This window comes from Tachysurus vachellii, chromosome 16, assembly GCF_030014155.1.
Source record: "Tachysurus vachellii isolate PV-2020 chromosome 16, HZAU_Pvac_v1, whole genome shotgun sequence".
Classification (NCBI taxonomy): domain Eukaryota; kingdom Metazoa; phylum Chordata; class Actinopteri; order Siluriformes; family Bagridae; genus Tachysurus; species Tachysurus vachellii.
Genome location: NC_083475.1, coordinates 12,609,788 through 12,630,526, shown reverse-complemented (window position 1 = coordinate 12,630,526; position 20,739 = coordinate 12,609,788). Strand labels below are relative to the sequence as shown.

The 20,739-nt window shown below is 38.7% G+C and overlaps 2 protein-coding genes across 2 annotated transcripts; both read right to left on the bottom strand.

Moving 5' to 3' along the window:
• Nucleotides 1-487: 487 nt before the first annotated feature.
• Nucleotides 488-7,705, bottom strand: ttll1 (tubulin tyrosine ligase-like family, member 1). The gene is made up of 10 exons (XM_060890070.1): nt 7,499-7,705; nt 7,020-7,217; nt 6,145-6,353; nt 5,866-6,046; nt 5,213-5,350; nt 4,963-5,071; nt 3,961-4,104; nt 3,018-3,104; nt 1,829-1,992; nt 488-1,211 (listed from the first exon to the last, which is right to left on the bottom strand). Exons 2-10 carry the CDS (start codon nt 7,130-7,132, stop codon nt 1,085-1,087), a joined length of 1,272 nt encoding a protein of 423 aa, XP_060746053.1. The 5' UTR covers nt 7,133-7,217; nt 7,499-7,705; the 3' UTR covers nt 488-1,084.
• A 1,894-nt stretch (nt 7,706-9,599) lies between these two features.
• LOC132859094 (zinc finger protein 99-like) lies at nt 9,600-19,227 on the bottom strand. Its single transcript, XM_060889685.1, has 9 exons — nt 19,058-19,227; nt 18,679-18,872; nt 17,936-18,040; nt 17,560-17,655; nt 17,300-17,410; nt 16,047-16,167; nt 14,830-15,514; nt 14,604-14,659; nt 9,600-12,066 (listed from the first exon to the last, which is right to left on the bottom strand). Exons 1-9 carry the CDS (start codon nt 19,080-19,082, stop codon nt 10,028-10,030), a joined length of 3,432 nt encoding a protein of 1,143 aa, XP_060745668.1. The 5' UTR covers nt 19,083-19,227; the 3' UTR covers nt 9,600-10,027.
• Nucleotides 19,228-20,739: the final 1,512 nt, after the last annotated feature.

The following is a 20,739-nucleotide window of genomic DNA, read 5'->3' as shown; positions in this document are numbered from 1 at the left end:
CAATAGCTACTGATCCCAGATGAAAGGTTATAATCTAAAACTCATTGATGCAGTGCCATACTTAATGTGGATGTTTGCATGTACATAATCAATCCCTCCCATTTATTTGAATGTATGTTCATGTCATCTGTTAAAAACACTACTGTTCAAAAACATCCTTTAGTCATTTGGCCTGATACTGGCTTATGTGGGTTCCAAAACTTTGTCTCATGCTTTTGAGGAAGTTTTTCACAAAGTCATCTTAGTGTTAAATAAAAACAGGTGTAGCACTGGATGGTGTTAAAAATAGCAGCAGTTGTGTTACATTTGTCATTGTCTCTCTGTCTCATAATTAAAATCAGGCATGTCTAATAGTGGATAGTCATTTTAGATTGAGCCCATGCAGTGAAAATTATTTCATAACAATTTCAATAGGTTACAATAACCATTGACTGGGTTGCTGTCAATGTGGCATTGGTCAGTATTATGCAATTAAACAATTCAAGACACCATTTTGAACAGTTTATTCCATCTCCTCCTTCAAAAACAATTTTCAGGCAAAGCACTTTGTTTTTTAAAGGATGTTGCATTACTGGCCAGATGTAAGAAATGTGGTCAGATTGTACATCATGTTTTGCAAAGTTTCTCTACTGTCTACATACTAAGAAGACACCATAGTTAAGACACTTTTTTTTAAATATCAGTATATATTTTTGCATTACCAATAAATAAGTGACTTAAAAAAGTGACTAAGTGACACTTCATACAAAATACCAAAAAACAATGATTCCATGACAGTTTTTCTAGCTTTATGTGAAAGTGTGTGTGCCTTAAAGTAAGGGCATTTTCCTGCATTTTATCACTTTTACTTTTGATTTTTACTTCTCACTTTCTTTTCGTTTGTGGAAATTGTTAAAAATCCCCAAATTTCTCATGCAACAAAAGGGACTCTTCTGTCTCTCTTGGTCTTTACTTGAAGTCTTAAAATCATGCAGGAATGTGCAGGTAAATTCTCTCATATTTCTCATTTAAAGCTTCCATGATCCCACATTCCATCTCTGCTTCACGGTGATGAAAAGTCAACTCTGTAGTCAGGATTGTGAACTCACTTCCAGGTGGCTGTGACTGGACGTACATTGGCAGATTTTGTGCTCTTTGACCCGAGGGACTGACCCGAGCGACTCCGGAGATCACGTACAGTATTCTCACTCATGGCCTGTTCCTCATCATACCTGAGAGAAAAAGAGAAGTGTAAATAGATGTGAACAGCTTGTGGCATACAAAACATTTCACATAGACCTATTTTTATATATGGATGGGTTAGCGGGAAACTTTATGGCTCCATGATGATGTAGGATTTTGCTGGCATGGTTTCAGTCCACTTGTACTCTTAGAAATAATGGTCACTGGAAATGAAGACAGAATTCTTATTGATCAATTTTTATCGTTCTATGATGAAAGTGTACGTCTTGGGGCTCTACAGACGAAATTAAAATTTTTATTTGTCATTTACTCAATCACATTCACACCATCATTCTCACCTAGAGAATGGTTTTGAGAAATGAGAAGAACTGGAGACCCCAAAGAAAACCCACATAAACAACAACTTAAACTCACGATACAACCATGGGCCACGACGGCTCTCCAAGTATGGACCTTCTGGTATTTATTTATGTATGAATCACATCTACGGATCGAAATAATCTCTCAAAAGGATATTATGTAATTATAAACATATACATATGCTACATTTTATGCTTTCTGTAGTCTATAATTTTACTGATGGTTGCTAGTAACTGACCCTAGCACATGCTGTGTTTCCTTAGCGGTAGAAGTAGCAAGCACTTACAGGACTTGGTAATTGCCAAGAGCCTCTTTAGGTGGGCTGCGATTCCATCGGCAGTCTGGGATCTCACCATTCGGGGCAACGATGTTGAGTGTGTCATTCATGAGATTGTATTTCAGAATGCGGTCATTTGCCGTGCTGGATGTAAGTGAAGGAGAGGCATTTACCTGCCGCACACACACACACAAACACACACACACACACCTGTATAAGTCTTGATAGGCAGGGTTTATAAGCATAGTGATTAGAGGCGTTTTCTAGTGTTCTCTTTAGAACCAGCACGTTATCTACAGGAAATGTATTACTTATCATTGTGCTGCAGTGGTGGGTGTAGTCTACATGCTTGAATACACACACCCTATTTCTTCATATGGTCTAAACCAAACCATTAGCTTTGAAGCAAAGAACCTCAGAATTTAGTCACTACAACTGATTTAGTTAGAGATAGACTGACATAATTACTATATACACTTGGACAAATACTTGTACAATTACTAGAAACACTTAGAAAATACTATACATTTTCCTGAATTAATGCCCAAAATTTAATTAACTAAGCAAGAACTACATATGAAGTGACTCTTATTTCCTAATCTGGCATCACACGTGGATTATATGAGAATGACATTATAGAAAGTGAAAGTATCTTATTTTGTATATATTAAAGTTATTCTAGTATTTCATATTACAAGATTAAATGTTCATTTGATCATTTGTCAAATATTATTTTTAAAAAGAAGACATATTTTGTAAATTACTGATGTTTTTCTAGATGGTATTAAAATGTTCAGATCACTCTTAGCATTTTCACTAATGCACTTAGAGTCTGGAGCCCACTGTAGCAAAAACTAGATAATTGTGATGGAAAATATCATTGCTCTTGTAGATGAAAATAAAGCTACCGAGAAACAAAAATATATAAAGACAAGTAACCCACTTGAGATGTAAATCTAACGCCATATAAACAGAACATCATAATAATTTTAGTGACCATATTAATGAGAAAATTCAAAATCAAATCGCAGTGGAACAAACATGCATTGCATTTCTTTATGTGTCAAAAAATTTGTGATTACTTTTCCTTTCCTACACAAGTCTGAAGAGTTTTGGCACATGTGCAAACAATTCAAACAACTCTTTGGGCGAGTATATTTTAGGAAATCATGAATTCAGGCTTGGTTACAATACTCACCTCAATGAGCCACGGCTTCAGCTTGTCATCGATAATGATGTCATAGCCGTAGCACTCAAAGCAGTGTTTGTCGTTGATCATAACAGGCTGTGAGAGACAGGAAATAAAGGTAGCCTTAGGTAAAGTGTGCTTTGTGGTTAGAAATCCCATTAACATTATAATGCTGTGCATGTGTCAACATAGCCCTTTATTTTACAGTTATCACAAAGATCAAAATTCATTATAAAAATATTTCATTCCACACGTGACTGACAGTTCATATCAGGTGTGCATAGTCTAAATCAGAATTTGGACCCTGTTATTGAGTGCTCTTTGTGCTTGTATAAACACTACAACACATGACACAGACCTAGACATTTACATAAATAGTTTTATATGCAAACGTGCTATGCACAGATGTGGACGTGTGGACATGCATACTATTGTGCCACCGTGCACAAAAAAATACTATTTTAAATAGTAAACCACTGAGCTGCAATATACTGAGATTTGACAAATGCCTTTGTTTTATGAAAAAATATTTTCTTTGTTTAAGTTACCAATGGGAGAGCAGCTGTGAAAGCAGAGAGAAACGGGGAAATATATAAATATATGTTCAGAGTGTATTTGGGCATGATGCTTTTTTTGCGGCTTCAGTTCACACTGGTCTATAAATTAAGGCAAGAATTATTAGATTAAGGTAGAGAGCATCAGAAATAAGTTGAAAATCTTTACAACTAGTAATGAAATCAAACATCTGTTCATAAGACTGAAATCATGCAAACATTTTCCAACCTAAAATAGCATCTGGCTGATAAAATCTGAAATTAGGGATCTGAGGGGTTGGATAAAAACCTCACAGATGAAGCAGTGACTGTTTCCCCTTTCAATATTTTGATAGAAAACTTTTCACAAACTTTATTTAATTAATGGTCAAATGTGTGTTTGAGAGAGATACACTCACAGCCACAGCTTTGAGGGACTGTACCACAATCCAGTGGATCTGGTCGAAGAGATGGTTAGTGACTTCCTTTCCTCTGGTGCTCTCTAGGTACAGGCGCAAGTTATTCACTGTCCATTTACCTCCGTGAACAGGGTTATAATCATCCTGCACAACACACAGAGGTCTTCCTGTTACATGAACGCATTTCAATAAAGAAAATAACACAATGCAAGCAATCCCTTACCCCACTTGCCCATATGATCTGATTTAGTTCCAGAGTGTTTGTTTTCAACACTTTTTTCGGTATCGTCAGTGAAAAAATTTTTCAAAAAGTTTTATCATCTGCATAGCTTTTATTTTCCTGCTGCCGAGTGGATTGATTCTGCTTAATTGCCCCGTATGTGCTACAGTCTTTTAGAAGGCTCCAAGTTCGGTGTTATGTGATGATGTTGCATTGTAACGTTATGTTAAAAATCAGTAACAGTTGAAGTGGGATGAACTGACGATACCTGATATTGTCCATGATTTTCATATTATTACTTTTATATACACACATACATACATTATTATTTGGATGGTTGATGGCTGCATAAAATAAATAAATAAATAAATAAAAATACAATGGAGCATGCGGTGTGATGAGACTGAATACAAAGCGAATTTGATCATTTTCCGAAAAGATTTGTGATATTGTGGCATTAGCAAAAATATACTGAGTCTTTAACATATCTCTTACCTGTTTATTAGTGTATGTTTAAAATAACTAAATGAATCGTTCAGCATCATGCTTGACTGACAGACTGTACTCTTTTCTGTTTTTCCCCTTTAAAGGTAGCATGGAGATAATACAACCCATACAAGCTAACGTTTAGCGATTTTTCCAACAAGTACATCATTATAGGATAGATGAAAATATTTTAACTTCATCTCTTGGATGATTTACTCTATAATAACTGAAATATTCTCTGGTCAGGCACACACAAAGGACCCCACAGGAGTGAAAATATACACATAGAAACTCACCCCATGTTTCTGGATTGCGACATTTGTCAGATGCACAAACATGTTGTCCAGTTCACTAGTACTGGGGGTGTACTTAACTGTGCAAAACCGACAAAAACCAAGCTTATACCTGAAAAAAACAAGAACAGTGTCATAAATAAATATGTCTAGTTCTTTTTTTAAAAAAAAAAAATTATTTATTTATTTTTTTTATAGATAATTGCTATAAAACACCAGTTACAGATATATAAGGCTCCTGGTCAATACTCACATGTAACACTTCAGGGGCCGGTAAGTAGTGACCAAAACATACAGTCGCAAATCAAACTTTTTCCCACCAATCAACAAGGGATTATCGATATACAGTGAGATCACATAAGCCTCCTTGCCACTGTTAGCTACCATGAACCTAAAGACAACAAACAATAGGACATTCTCACATCTGAGTGCTGATACCAAGATGATTTCAGGGCACAGAGTATTTGTAGGCAGGATTGAACAACGTTCCAATTCAAAGCAAATATTCAAATAAGTAGGAAAAATTAAGTAATGATTAAATGATTGAATTATGTACTTATAATTATCCACATTTACACAAAAGAGCAATTCTATAGTCTGCAACCCATCCATTTTCTGTACAGCTTATCCTACGCTGGGTGGAAGGAAGCCTGGAATCTACCCCAGGGGACAGTGCACAGACAGGGACACCCTGGACGGGGTGCCAGTGCATCACAGGGCACAATCATACACAAAGTCACACGCTATGGACAACTTAGAGATGCCATGTCTCGCTATTTGCATGTATATACACATGTGAAAGAATAGATTGATTGATGGACAGAGAGATGGATAGATGGAATATGGATGGACACAGATAGATGCATGCCATATGACTTGTTTTTTACCTCCCCTATTGTATCTTACGTGGAGGTGCGGCTGTCCCTTGACCACTTCTTAATCTGTGAGAGTTTGTTGATAAGGAAGATGCCTTTGCCTTGAGCTTTCCCACATGGCTTCATAATCCATGTGCTGGATGGACTCTTACGGAATTCTTCCACAAAAAGATTGTAGTCTGCTGGGAGCATGAACGTCACTGGCACAAAATCTGTCCACAGACAGTGGGCAAAAAAACAGACAGATAAGATAAAGCAGAGTACCCAATTGATAAATGCGAGGTGTGGGCCGACAGGCTGTTAAGAGTACCCAGGTAAAGATATTTCCCATTTTCATCTTTCTCAGCAAGAGGGCTGCTCTCCTTTTCCAACTCCTTCCTGTAGCGCTTAATGTTCTTGATCATTAGATCCTTTCTTGTCAGCTCATAGTGGTTTGGGAAATGGTTAACCATCTGATCATCTGACAGGCGGTAACCCGTGTCTACACTGAACACGTTGCGAATAGTTTGGATGCTCATCCTGCAGAGGACACATTCAATCATGACTAAGGTGAGCTTAGGAGGAAAATCAAACATAAATCATTTTACAATGCAAAACAGCCTAAAGGAAAAATCCGCTATGAACATCTTGCATATCTGTATTTATAATCAATGTTATTTCAAGTTTTGCAAAAGATTTATACGTTTAATTCTACCTAAAGAGTGCGATGCAGCAGCACTTTAGTCCTTCACTCAGTCTGGCTTCCTAAGCCATGCTCAAACAGATCAGGTTCCAAAGCTTCAACTTTCATGCTAATAGCTCTACACACATGCTCATCATTGCTCATGCCGCTATTTGTATGTAGGATTTCTCATTAATATGATGTTGTTGGTAAATGGTAAGTGAGAAGAGAAGCTCTTTTCTTTTCAGAAGCTAAAAACAGAATCTGATCCTTATCACTTTTGTATTAAATTGCTGATTTTCTTTCTTTCAGCACTATAAATATCTCACTGTGACAGCAGGGAAGGCAAACAATGCTAACCTCTTACTGAAACAACAAAAATACATCATCATCCAACAGAATAACACCAGAATCACTAGACACAACAAATCCATTTAAATATATGTAATGCATTTCAGGGTGGACTTTTCCTTTAAGTCTTATAGATGCTTATATTTATTAAAAAATTACAACTGATATCTTGCCAGTAAAAGTTCCAGTCTTCGGTGACGGTCACTTGGATCCATCCCCTCTTCTCAAAGTTGTTGACGAGCACAGACTTCTCTATGTCGGTCACCCATTTCACCTTACCAGCCATCACGCCTTGTGGAGGGATGGACAGGACCTTCTCGTCATAGCAGGGGGCAGAGAGATAGCTTGCCTCCACTCATCAAATACCAATCCTGAAAACCATAAAAAACTTAAGTGCAGCACGCACACACACGCACTCACACACACACACACATACATACATACAGTACACACACACATACATACATACATACAGTACACACACACATACATACATACATACAGTACACACACATACATACAGTACACACACATACATACATACATACATATACACACACATACATACATACATATACACACACATACACACATACACACACACACACACACACTCCAGTCTTCTAGGATGTAGCTTAATCTCGACACTTACCGCTCAAGGCCAATGTAGCATCCCAGCTAACGAGCTGCAGCACCAGTACACGGAATAAGCTGGATTTAAAATATCAGCACTTATAGTTATTGTTGTCTTAAACAGCAGTTAATTAAAAATTCTCAGTTCCTTTTTTCATTGTCCGGTTGTCTCCTAAACGCACTGTTCTGTTCTCTACGTGTTCAGAGACATAACAACACTCATGGAGGATGTCCATGGCAACGAACCTGGCATGTGTATTTTCCAAGAAATCCCGCCTACCGAGGCTTGTGATTAGCTGTGAAGAAAACCTCCTCTGTAATGATTGGCTAGTCAAGTGCATTCTCACAGGGAGGAACCAGAGCAGGGTAGCACTGAGTGCAGTTTGATTAACAACAAAAAATATCAAAATAAAAGTAGCATACTCATCAATTGGCACATATGGAGTAAACATAAATGTTCTGCTTCATTAAAGCCTTCATTAGGGTAAAACCCTTCTACATACTCAGATGTGCACCTCTACCCCATTAACAAATGTGAATTATTAAGTTTTTTTTAATTGCACCAAAATGCATAAAATTGTATTCCACGGTTTAATTTTGTTCATGACTTCAAATTCAATTTTATAAAAAAAAAAAAAAAAAAAAAATCAAATATTGAAAAATTCAAATGAATTTTGACAAACGTCGCATATGACTAACTTTATGCCAAAATAAATTGTCAACAGCCGAGTATTCTAAAACCATGCACACAAATTCTAACCACAGAATACAACGTTAATTCGATATAAACTTCATTTGAAAAAGACACATATACTACTGCAAAGAAAAGCCAAATAAAAATTCACATAAAAATGTATCGATTCATCTTCCGTAACTGCTTTATTCAGGTCAGGGTGAATCCATAGCCTCTCTTGGTAGCATGAGTGAAAGACTGATATCTCAGGATATGACATCTATTTCTGGTCAAAACAATATTCCACAACAACCCAAACTAAGGACTGAACCCAGGACTCTGAATCTGTGAAGCAATGATATCTGCTGCACCAGTGGACCAGCATAAACATTCAGATATGTACATTATATACTCTGACTCTCAGTGACACATTTTTATTTCCATAAGTATAAGTCTTAATCCAAGCAGCAAGGCGGTGAGCCGAAGCAGTTCCTCAAGGCTCCAGGGTGTAATACTGTCTGTGAAGTTGTCCATATGGGATTCCTGCAACTACTCAGAGTTCCCAAAAACATACAGTGACGTGAAAAAGTGTTGGCCCCCTTCCTGATTGTTTCAGTTTTTGCACGGTTTTCACACTTTAATGTTTCAGATCATCAAACAAATTTAAATATTAGTTAAAGATAACACAAATGAAGGTTTTTATTATTAAGGGAAAACAAAATCCAACCTACATGACCCTGTGTGAAAAAGTGTTTGCCCCCTAAACCTAATAACTGGTTGGGCCACCCTTAGAACTGTTACAGCACTGTAGAGGAATTTTGTTCCACTCATCTTTGCAGAATTGTTGTAATTCAGCCACATAGGAGGGTTTTGAACCGCCTTTTTGAAGTCATGCCACAGCATCTCAATAGGATTCAGGTCAGGACTTTGACTAATATTTAAATTTGTTTGATGATCTGAAACAAACATAAAAAAACAAAAAAAAAAAAAAAATCAGGAAGGGGTCCAACACTTTTTCACACCACCTTACATGTAAGAAAATTGGCTGCTATAATTTGCCCCTAGAGGAGGATGGATTCCTGCCTTTATGCTCAATGCTCCTGGTATAGACTGCACTTCACTGTGCAGAGTGAAAGATTAGCGTTCACCTAATGTACCATAGCAGATACACAAATCCCATAATGAATTTTGGTGTTCAAAGGATTACAGTTCGATTACTGGCAAATTCATATATGTATAATGTGATCGTTATATGGTTTGCAAATATTAGAATTTTAATATTAAGATTAAAACGTAATATTTTATGAAGTTATAAAACTGCTAAGATTATATAACTGTAAACATAATGCACATTCTGCTTAGACAAAATTCTGTCCTGTTCAACAGTTATTCATATTAATATAAAGATGTTATTGTGAAAATACATTCGAAGCTACAAGATCCAGAATAGAGCAAATAGACATTTTATTTGACATTCAATACAACTTAAATCCATAGTTTTTTTTCACAGTTTGAGAATAGTGTGGTGTAACTAAGCGCTGTATGATTCAAACTTTATGTAAATACAGTACAGTCCTGATAGTATGTGTAAGACAAAATATCTTTTGTGTGTGTGTGTTGGGGTTCCAACTGATTTGCACCGAGAAGTAAACATTGAATTTATAAACTGCATTTCAACTTCTCTCATTATCTTGAGGACTAATAATTTTTCCTCCTCTGCATCCTTAAAGCATCTAATATATATCTAACATCCTAATATAGAATAATTCAGATATGAAGAAAACCGAGCAAAAAGCTGAGGCTGTATGGCTGTAGATCTTTAAAGGGCTTAGTGTATCTGTGAAAGATAAATCAGAAACCAAGATTTAATTAAAGCTATTTCTTTCGTAAGAGACACTGACTTCTCTGATGCACTTTTAAAGAATGTGCCTGATTAAAAGCCTTTCCACAGTCACAGCTGAATGGCCTTTCCTGTGTATGCACTAACATGTGTCTTTTCAAGTGTGTGTTGCAAACAAAAGCTCTTTTACAAATGCTGCACTTGTAAGGCCGCTCTCCCGTGTGTATCCGCATGTGGACGCTCAGGTAGCACGTCTGTGTGAAGGTCTTGGAGCAGAGCGTACATTGGAAGGGCCGCTCTCCTGTATGATAGCGCATGTGTTTCGCAACCTCGCCCTTGGTCAGGAACGTCTTGGTGCATTTAGGGCAGTTGTACGGTCTCTCTCCTGTGTGGGTCCGGTGGTGTCTGTTCAGTGCGGATGCTCGGAAGAACATCTTACCGCAGAACTCGCAGGGTATGCTCGCTCCTGTCGTATGCTTCAGCAAATGGCTACGGAGTGCGTATCGTGTTTTAAAGCGATGCTTGCACTGAGGGCATGTGTACGGTCTTTCTGTTTTGTGGGACACAGAGTGCCTCTGCAGACTGATGTTGCTGCTAAAGCATTTCCCACACTCCTCACAGAGGAAAGGCTTGTCCCCGGAGTGAATTTTTGCATGTACATTGAGTGCACCACGCTGTTTGAAGCTCTTTGAGCAATGAGAACACTGGTAAGGCCGCTCCTCAGTATGCGTCTTCATGTGTTTAACTGTAGCCTTGAGGTCCGTGTGAGTTTTATCGCACTTGGAACACTGGTAGGGTCCTCTGAAATCATGGACATTGAGGTAGTGCTCCCTCAGCGAGTCAAGCCTCTCGAAAGTCTCTGAGCATAAAAAGCAGGGATGCTTGCTCCCTTTCTCGTGTGCCAAAGCATGCCTCGCTAGTTCACTTTGGCTCAGGCAGTACTTACCACACTGAGAACACTGCAGTGGGTCCTCACCCCAATGAACCTGAACATGCTTCTGGACCTCAAGCACTGTATTGAACAAAGTATCACATTTCACACACTTAAAGCATCGCTCACTACTGGCACGAATCTGCTCATGCTTCATTAGCAATCCAGCATCTTTACATCTCTTTACATTTCTTCTCACACTGACTGCAGGAAACGAATCACACTTTATGGATTGAGCTGCATTCCCCTGTTGTTCTTGCTCATTCATACATAAAGATTCTTGAAGTAAAGCATCCGGAGAGACACCAGTTCCAGGTTCAGATGCGTCAGACTCTCGCTCTGTAGAAAGGCACTGTATTGAACCCGTGCACTGACTTTTCCCTTCACAAACATCCTCATGTTTTTTGAGGTTGTAGGAATACTTGAAGCCTTTGTCACACTGAGAGCACTTATGAGGATGGTTGGATGAAGGGGACCTTAAGTGCCGTTTTGAGTGCGAGTTGATTGGGATTGAGCTTGAACCATGTGTCTGCTCTGATTCATCACTTACTGACATCACAGATCTGGGCTGAATTCCAGACCCAGGACTTATGACAGAGTCTGAACTTAAACATTCTGCTTTCTCACTAGATATAATAGAGTTGTGGGGGTCCTGGCATGTTGCTCCTGAATCATCCACCTTGATTTCTTCATTTCCATCCTCTGTGACTTCACCATTTCTCCGGTACACCACCACATAATCTTTATGTGCACACACAGTCTGCTGATGTCTCCTCAAATCAAAGGGGTACCTGAAGGTCTTACCACAATTCCGGCATAGGAAAGGACGATCAGCTGTATGAGACACTTGATGTCTTCTCATATCTGAGCTTCGGGTAAACGTTTTGCCGCAAGTGGGGCATGTTTTACAGACTGATACGCCTCTGTAGAACCGAATTTTACCGACAGAGTTATTCTGGTTTTCTGATTGATGAGGTACGCTCACGTCGTCCTGATGCTCCTCACCATTTTCTGCCACACAAAGCTGCTTGTATTCTTCTGGATGATGAACGATGAGGTGGTGGTGCAGCTGGATCTCTTCACCATCCCGGAAGGAGCACAGCGAGCAGGCATATTCCCCAGATGCCCCATTTACTAGTGTATCTAGCAAAATGGCAAAGATGATAAACACAATTATTGGACTTGGTGATCTAACTCATACTCATACAGTGCAGAGATTGAAAATCAACAGGCTTTTATTCATCATAACTCCTTTATTTTGAATGGAATAGAAGCCTTTATTTTGTTACATATATATTACAGCACAGTGAAATTCTTTCTTCACATAGCGCAGAGCCCTACGGAGCCCCTGACAACAGTGTCAGCTTGGCAGTGCTGGGGCTTTAACCCCCGATCAACAACCCAGAGCCTTTACCGCTTAAACCATCACCATTGCAAGACTTTACATCTTGCCAGTTAAGCAGAGAAACAAATGTTAATCTGACATGTCAGATTGTTAGCACAGGAATTCAAATAGAGTGAAAAGGCATGTATCCATATAATTAATATGCAGCTGAATTGAAACTAATTATAGAGTGAACAAAGACATGAGGAAGAACATTTACTTGCCTGGTGGCTTTATGTCATTTATATAATGAAGGGAGTTTAAACTGAAAAGCACAATGGGGTCTAACAGCAGCGCTGTACAGTTGAGGCCAAAAATATTAGCCCCCCAGGAATTTTGGAACATTTTCCTAAAGATCTTTCCAATGTTTGCAGCATTGATAAAACTTGATATAATCAAACATTCGCCAGTGCTATTTAGTAGCTTTTGGTACATTTTGGAATATAAAATACATTTTTAGGCTTGCTTTATAATCAAATATAGTGAAAATGGGGTGGTCAAAAATATTAGCCCCTTGTGAATATTTGCTTTCAAAACACACCCAATTAATCAATCAGCTTTCAAAACACACCTAATTAATCAATCAGCTTTCAAACCACACCTGTGCAGTCAATTGGCTTCCTAACAACACCTGGGCATTCAATCAGCATTAAAGGACTCCAAGGAACAGGGCACTTGAACACATTATTGGGAGAGACTACTTTTACTCACCATGCCAAAGACAAAGGAAATCAGTCTTGAGCTCAGAAAGAAGATAGTGGAGGCTCATGATAAGGGGGAAGGCTATACTGCCATTTCCAAGCTTTTCACAGTGTCTAGAACCGCCGTACGTTGCATCATTGCCAAGTACAAGGAGACAAATTCTGTAAGAAACAAACCTGGGCGTGGTCGTAAGCGCAAGATTTCAAGAACCCTGGAGAGGAAAATAGTCAGAGATATCAGCAAGATGCCCCAGACATCTGCCAAGATGATTGTTGCTGACCTGGCCTCTTCTGGAGTTGATGTTTCAAGGAACACAGTTGTGAGGGCTCTTCATCGTGGTGGGCTTCAGGGCCATCGTCCCAGAAGAACCCCTTTACTCAAACAGCGGCACATCACAGCTAGACTGAGGTTTGCCCGTGAACATTTGAAAGGTAAAGATGAGTTTTGGGAGTCTGTGCTTTGGTCTGATGAGACTAAACTGGAACTGTTTGGGCACATGGATGTTGCTTATGTTTGGCGAAGAAAGGGTGAGGCCTTCAACCCTAAGAACACAGTTCCCACAGTTAAACATGGTGGTGGGAGCATCATGCTGTGGGGCTGTTTTGCAGCTTCAGGCACAGGGAGCCTTGTTCGGGTGCATGGCATCATGAAAAAAGAAAATTATGTTGACATTTTGAGGGATAATATGCAGAAATCTGCTCGTAGTCTAGCCTTAGGTCGTCGCTGGGTCTTCCAACAAGACAATGACCCAAAGCATACATCGAAATTGGTCCAACAGTTCCTGAAGGATACCAAAACAAAGGTCCTGGAGTGGCCCGCACAGAGCCCAGACCTCAATCCTATTGAGAATCTGTGGCGAGTGCTCAAAGTGAATGTCCATGCTCGGAAACCACGTAATTTGGACCAGCTGGAGCAATTTGCAATGGAAGAATGGGCTAAAATCCCTCAGGAAACCTGTGCCAACCTAGTAAAGAACTACTCTAAGAGGTTGTTGTCAGTTGTGGCTCAGAAAGGGTTCACTATTGACTATTAATGACCGGGGGCTAATAATTTTGGACGTTTCATTTTTGCCCTTTCTTGTTTCAACTCACTATTTCAATTAAATATCCTAATCAAACTTAGTGGAGATTTTGTCTTTGTTATTTTGGAAACAAACACACTATAAAACACTTGTTGTTAATGGTCATTTCCATGGAGAAATCAAGAGTTTTGTCTAATTTCATAAGGGGGCTAATAATTTTGGCCTCAACTGTATGTATGAAGGCTTCTCATGAGCTCAGGCTGCTTTCACCCTAGACGTTTTTTCCTAAACTGCCAGCACATGTAATCTCAAGGGAAAGGAGTATTTTTCCAAAATAGAAATTCTAATCTTTGTTGTTCATAACTCTTGACAGACAAGCCAGCTGCTACATTTGGCAAGATTATGTAAGAGTAATAAGATTAGTATGGTTACAACATGCAAGTTATTTGAGACAGCCTTTTTATTAACATAAAAGGGTTTTAGAAGCAAGCTCAAGATTTCTTTCTTAACTGAACGGCAAACTTATGACCTAACGGTTAGTGTAATAAGCATGAATAGAGACCGAATACTTACATTTCTTCTTTAGCGCTGGAACAATGCTGGAGACACCATTTTTGAGTCCTGTAAGCCTAGAATACAAATCAGTGCAGTCACAATAAAAGTATATTAAAGTCTACAAAAGTATATTTAAAAAATAAAAAAGTGAAGGGACTCAAAAAAGTTCAAAATCATTTTAAAAACTGAAGCATTTTCTGATCTACAGATGGTGTGAAAAATCACGTTATTAGTACAGACATACTTGTTAATTGATGCACACTGAACCATAACATTTTTCTCTTCTTTCTTCTTCCTGCATGGTGTTTTATTCTGAGGATTCTTCTTTGGCCGGCCATGACCTCGTTTTTGTGGTCCGGGGTTAAAAGTCTTAGAAAATTGTGTACGAGAAAGATCAAGCATATCTAGTTTAACAAAAGATTGTTTAATCTTGTACAAGCTGAATGACTCTGTTGCCTCCTTCTGATTCTTCACCATTCTCTTCTCTTCTTGAGGAGTTAGGGATTCCTCTTTGCCATCAGCAGTTTCCACGTCCACAAGACTGACATTGACAGGATCTTGCTTTTCAGATCTTTCGACCACCTCAGTGTCCACAGTGTGCAGGTCCACGGACTCGATGTCTTCATAAACAACTTCTGTAGAATTTTTAGTGTTTGCTGGATCACAATCTTTAGATTCTTGTGCATCACACTGTATGCTGTCATCATTTCCCTCAGATATGCTCGTCTCCAGTTCATTCTGAATGTACTGCGTAATGAAAACTGATTCTACCTGGACCTCTTGGCAATATGAAGGAACGTAATCAAGCCCCAACTCGGCCTGGGTGTCTAAAGGCGTCTGTTCTCTGAGAAGAATTTGTATTAATTGAGGACTGCTGAGACAGGAGAGGATGCAGTCATCAGGAGAGGTGGACCATGATGGTGTAGTGTCTGAAAAGGGAATTAAAGATAAAACATTAAACATGTGGAATAACCTCAGTAACAGCTTTTTAAAAACAAACATTTAACCCAATTTACTCTTGCTCTCTATATACAGTATATAGAGCAGGGGTGGCCAACCTGTGGCTATGAGCCACATGCGGCTCTTTGCCTGGTTTCATGCGGCTCTTACGTACATTTCGAAGTTTGTATTTGTGTCTTTTTAATATGCGTGTTCGCTTCGCTTGAGTTCAATACGGTATTTTCTTCAAACGCGCATGTGAGTGGGATGAAAATACCTCAAAGTTTCCCAGTAGGAGCAAGATCATTTAAGTAAACAATTTGTGTCAAGTTCGCTCTCAAAATGGCAGGGAAAAAAGGTGATGTTCAAGTGTGCCTATGTTTATGATGTGGCTCTTTGCGGTAACACAGTAAAAAATGTGGCTCTTGGTCTCTGACTGGCTGGCCACCCCTGATAGAGTCTTGTCCAACAAAGGAAACGGTCAGTTACAGGTTAAAAAAAATAAATAAAATAAATGATAACCTTTAATTTCTACATTGGCTTCTCTTTGGTATTTAAGAACGTTTCTCATTTGCTGAGGTTGTGAAAGAGACTGAACACATTCCTCCATGACTGTAGGGGCAGTGCTGAGCAAATGGGCAACCTGAAAAAAAAAAAAAACATCAACAGAAAACAATGAAAATATTTTCAAACCCAACCAAGCTTCTTAATCAACTGGGCTTTGGTCAGCCTTTTTAATTGATTTCCAGTAATTCGTTTTTACTATGAATGATTGCAGTTCACTTCGCATGCTATTAATTTGCTGTCAATCTTCACTTTAATCTCATTGTCTTTGTTTCACTCAAATTCCAATGAGTCAAGGTACAGAGAGAAACAATGGTCATTGTGTCGCTATCAATTTATTTATTATTTAACGTTACATTCTACTTCAGAAAACTCGACGTTCATCTCATTCCCAGGCTATAAGCAGGTGGGCATGAATACAATCAGTACAATTAGATATTAGATATTGCAGTTTACCGCTGATGAAAATATCCACAATGATTGGTGAAGAAACAGAGTGTTTAACACCTGATACATCCATGTTGGCACTATTTATAAGCTATATATTATATAAGCTATATATTTATAAGCATATATATTTATATGCTCTTAAAATACTGAAGTTTGGATTTTATTCAAGAGATCAGTCAAATAGGTCTTAATAATAAATGTAGTATATTTACTGTATAAAAAAAAAAAAACAGACCCCACTTTAAAAACCACTAATCTAACCTACACTGTCTTATATAACTATTCACAAAGCATTATGTTTGGCAGAAATGACAAACCCTGCTCACCACCCAGAAGCGAAACATGGTGGTGGTTGCATCCTGTTGTACTAATGCAATTCATCAGAAGGCACAGGGAAATAAGTCAGGGTTGAGGCCCGTGCCTCAAGTCTTTTCTAACAGGACCCAGAGAATACTGCTAAAGCTACAGTAAAATTGTTCACAACTGAGGTTTTGAATGAGCATTATTCTTTCAAGCCAATTCTTTTTCTAAAACCAAGACAAATGACAGAGCCCTTGTCTAAAAAAAGCTCCCAGAAGATGGTTCATTCCCTGTAGCTGAGATTTAATCTCGGCTGATTGTTTAAATAGTGCTGCTGACATAATACAGTGTGATGCAACAAAATTGATCGAATTTTTTTACCCGATTAACCAAAGAGTTTTGTGATAAAATGGAAGCAGAATAAAGATATGTATAAAAAAACTTCCATATTATCTTCATACCTCCTCTAGAGTAGGCTGGGGAAGAGCATTTTCTAGTCTAGACAGGAACAGCCACATCAGCTTCTGTAACGCTGTATTGAACTTCACACCATACTGTGTGGGATACACATCCTTTGAAAAGGAAATAAATGATTCAAGATTCAAAAATGCACATTCAATAAGCAGCATCCAAGTCTTTAATAGAACAGACTGTAAATAGTAAATAGAAGACTCTGTGAAAGATACAAATATTTCTAATGCTGAAATAATGCACCTCTCACCTTAAAGAAGATGCTTCTCTCAGCTGGATCCTTCATTAAAAACTGCACCAGAGCCACAAAGTTATTTCCAGATTCTTCCACATGTGTATCACCTGCCTATAACAGAGCAACTATCAGGATAAAACATGGACTCATGGCTCAAACATTAATAACTTGTACAATTCTACACTGGTAGCAAGTAGCTTTCCCTTGTAGCTCCATTGAAACACTAAGGGGACTTCAGACAATAACTGTATTTCATGTGATTAACTACATTTTGTGTAAAAGTTTGGGTATTTCTTGGCTTAAACACTAAATGTCTATTTCCAAGAGTCATTTCACATGAAATTATCAAAATATATGAAGTGACTAGAAGCCTGAATCACAGATGTCTGACCGCCAGTTCCTTGTGAAGTGCAACAAGGGTCTCAATCCGCTGTAAATCGGCCTGAACTGTAACCGGATCAGCTGGAGGCTCCATGCCACATAACTCCAGAACATGCTGAAAGAGAGAGAGAGAGAGAGAGAGAGAGAGAGAGAGAGAGAGAGAGATCAGGGTTTTAATACCCCCCCCCATAATATCACACGACTGTGTAACTCACAATTCTGATTAGTCAAAAGCTATTAATTGTTGACAGCTGTACAATCCACAAAAACTTTAGGTTTTCAATATGGGGAAGTCAGCTTGGTTAAATACCTCATAATAATGTTGATATTACAAATTGATTCATATTCCATTGAAGAACTTTAGACCAGATTCAACCCTGATATTAAAAATAAGAAGAGAATATCTACGATGATAACAGACGGGGGATGTGGAAGCCTAGTGGTTAAGGTGCTGGACTACCAATCGGAAGGTTGTGAGTTTGATTCCAATGTCCACCAGGTTGCCACTGCTGGGCCCCTGAGCAAGGCCGCTTAACCCTCAATTGCTCAGTTGTATAAAAATGAGATAAAAATGTAAGTCGCTCTGGATAAGGGCGTCTACTAAATGCTGTAAACGTAAATGTCTACGATAATTAAAATAATCACTCTTTGCAACTCTGGTGAGCAGAAAAGCATTTCAGAACACACATCACGAAAAAAGTGAACTGGATATTAAGTGATATTAAGTAGATTTTGCTAGTTTGATGTTCATACCTTTGCTCTGAGCCCCATGGTGAGCTGAGTCTTCTGTCTGTAGCTCAGCAGATCAGGGAGTGTGTCTGTGATGAGAGACACAAACTCCTCCAGCATGCCATAGTGTATGACTGCTTCCTGCTGGATCAGGTGCCATACAGCAGCACAGAGCAGCCTGAGAGGAGGCAGCACACAGCGTACAAACAGCACACTACCTAAACACATAGAGAAAGTGGAGACATTGTACAGATTACACACACACACACACACACACACACACACACACACACACACACACACACACACACACACACACACACACACACACACACACACACACACACACACACACCACCAGACTCACTACTGATGATCAGTAAACACTGAAATTAAACACAACCCAATTGTTCTTCCAGGGCCTGCATCTGTAATCCGTTTAGTTTAGTCTGTCAGTCGAACCTTCATCCAGATGCAGGAACTTCTTATAAACACAGTAAGAAGATACTTTCGATAGTGTTCATTGATAATGTTCGGCTCTGCTCTGTTTATTACATCCTTCTGTGTTTCTGAATTGTGCGCTTGTTATGGGTTTCAGTCTGTACACAGCGCCCCCTGTAGCTGTGGAGCAAAATCAGAAACTACACAAGTCAAGTCAAGAAGCTTTTATTGTCATTTTAACCACATATAGCTGCTACAGTACACAGTGAAATGAGACGTTTCTCCAGGATCAGGGTGCTACATAGAACAAAGACAGAGCTAAGGAATTAGTACGTTAGTCCTAGATACATAAAGTGCATCTGTGTAACCTGGTGCAAACAGTGCAGGACAAGACAAACAAGACAGTGCAGGACAGTGCAAGACAAAAGACAGACAAAACAAGACAGTGCAGGACAAAACAAACAAGACAAAAAGACAGTGCAGGACAAGACAAACAAGACAGAAAGACATTGCAGGACAAAAGACAGTGCAAACAAGAATACAAGACAATACACAAAAACAGCACAGACCAGTGTAAATATGGTATGTTCAACAATGTTACATGTGCAGAAATACTGGAATGAACACATTAGTATTATAGCAGCAGTTACATGAGGTATTGTAAAGTAATTGTGCAAAACAACATTTCGACTGAAATGTGAGACAGCATGTGCAAAGAACTAAAATTGGGAAACTGAATTTTGTACGTCAATTAGAAATTCATAAACTTTTAGATAAATCCAAAAGTTTGAACGTTTCAAAACTTGAATGAATGTATGTGGATTACACACATTCAGTCAATTCACAATTGTATATTCGCTTTTAGTATATTTGGTTGATAATGTTTTGGTCTTGCCTTTTTGCCCCAAGCAATTTTACTATACTATGTTTTACTTTACATTTCCTCAAAATCCTTCACAGTTGGACCCAACTCCACATTTGTGTTTTTCACTGCATTGACACAAAAGGCTTTCAGTAAACAAAATTCTTGCACACATTCTTCATTCGGTTTATATGACCTGCAAAATCCACATGTCGTTACAGCTTAATCTTAAAATTATTTGTATGATTTTGCCTGAGCAAGAGTGCTGTTATATTCAGTATCAGCATGCCAATGATTCGGTTCATAGATTTACGGCAATGCTGAGTGCTGATATTCATAACAGCAGCATGACTTGAAGTGCGATACTGCTTTTATATGACAGTTCTCTAAAAAAGGAAATAATACTGACCGGGACTTCAGACACACTTTGGCCTAATATTTTACTTTTGGTCCATCAACTAAAATAGTTGAACAGTTAACACAAATAAATAGAGTGACACAAACAGTGAAATGTATTTTAAAGGTGATTACATCAGTTGCTCTGACCAAGTCAGAGTGGCTCTAGTCTATCCCAGGTACACTGGGACCCCCAGATTTATACACATATCCACACCCATAGTGTGACATAACCAGTCCACCTACATGAATGTTTTTGGAGGATGAATAAAACTGGAGAGTAAAACCATGCGGACACAGGAACTCACTGAAGAGAACCTCAGTGCAAGACAGAACCCTAGAGATGTGAGGCAGCAACTCTACACCCCTACACCATCCAGAATGCA

Coding starts and splice junctions, on each gene's coding strand:
- LOC132859094 (XM_060889685.1), bottom strand. CDS start 19,082: ATGCAGGCCCTGGAAGAACAATTGG. Junction 18,041..18,678: donor CCATGGGGCTCAGAGCAAAG/GTATGAACATCA, acceptor TCTCTCTTTCAG/CATGTTCTGGAGTTATGTGG. Junction 17,411..17,559: donor AGAGAAGCATCTTCTTTAAG/GTGAGAGGTGCA, acceptor TCCTTTTCAAAG/GATGTGTATCCCACACAGTA.
- ttll1 (XM_060890070.1), bottom strand. CDS start 7,132: ATGGCTGGTAAGGTGAAATGGGTGACCGACATAGAGAAGTCTGTGCTC. Junction 6,354..7,019: donor GAAGACTGGAACTTTTACTG/GCAAGATATCAG, acceptor TGTCCTCTGCAG/GATGAGCATCCAAACTATTC. Junction 1,993..3,017: donor TGAAGCCGTGGCTCATTGAG/GTGAGTATTGTA, acceptor TGTGTGCGGCAG/GTAAATGCCTCTCCTTCACT.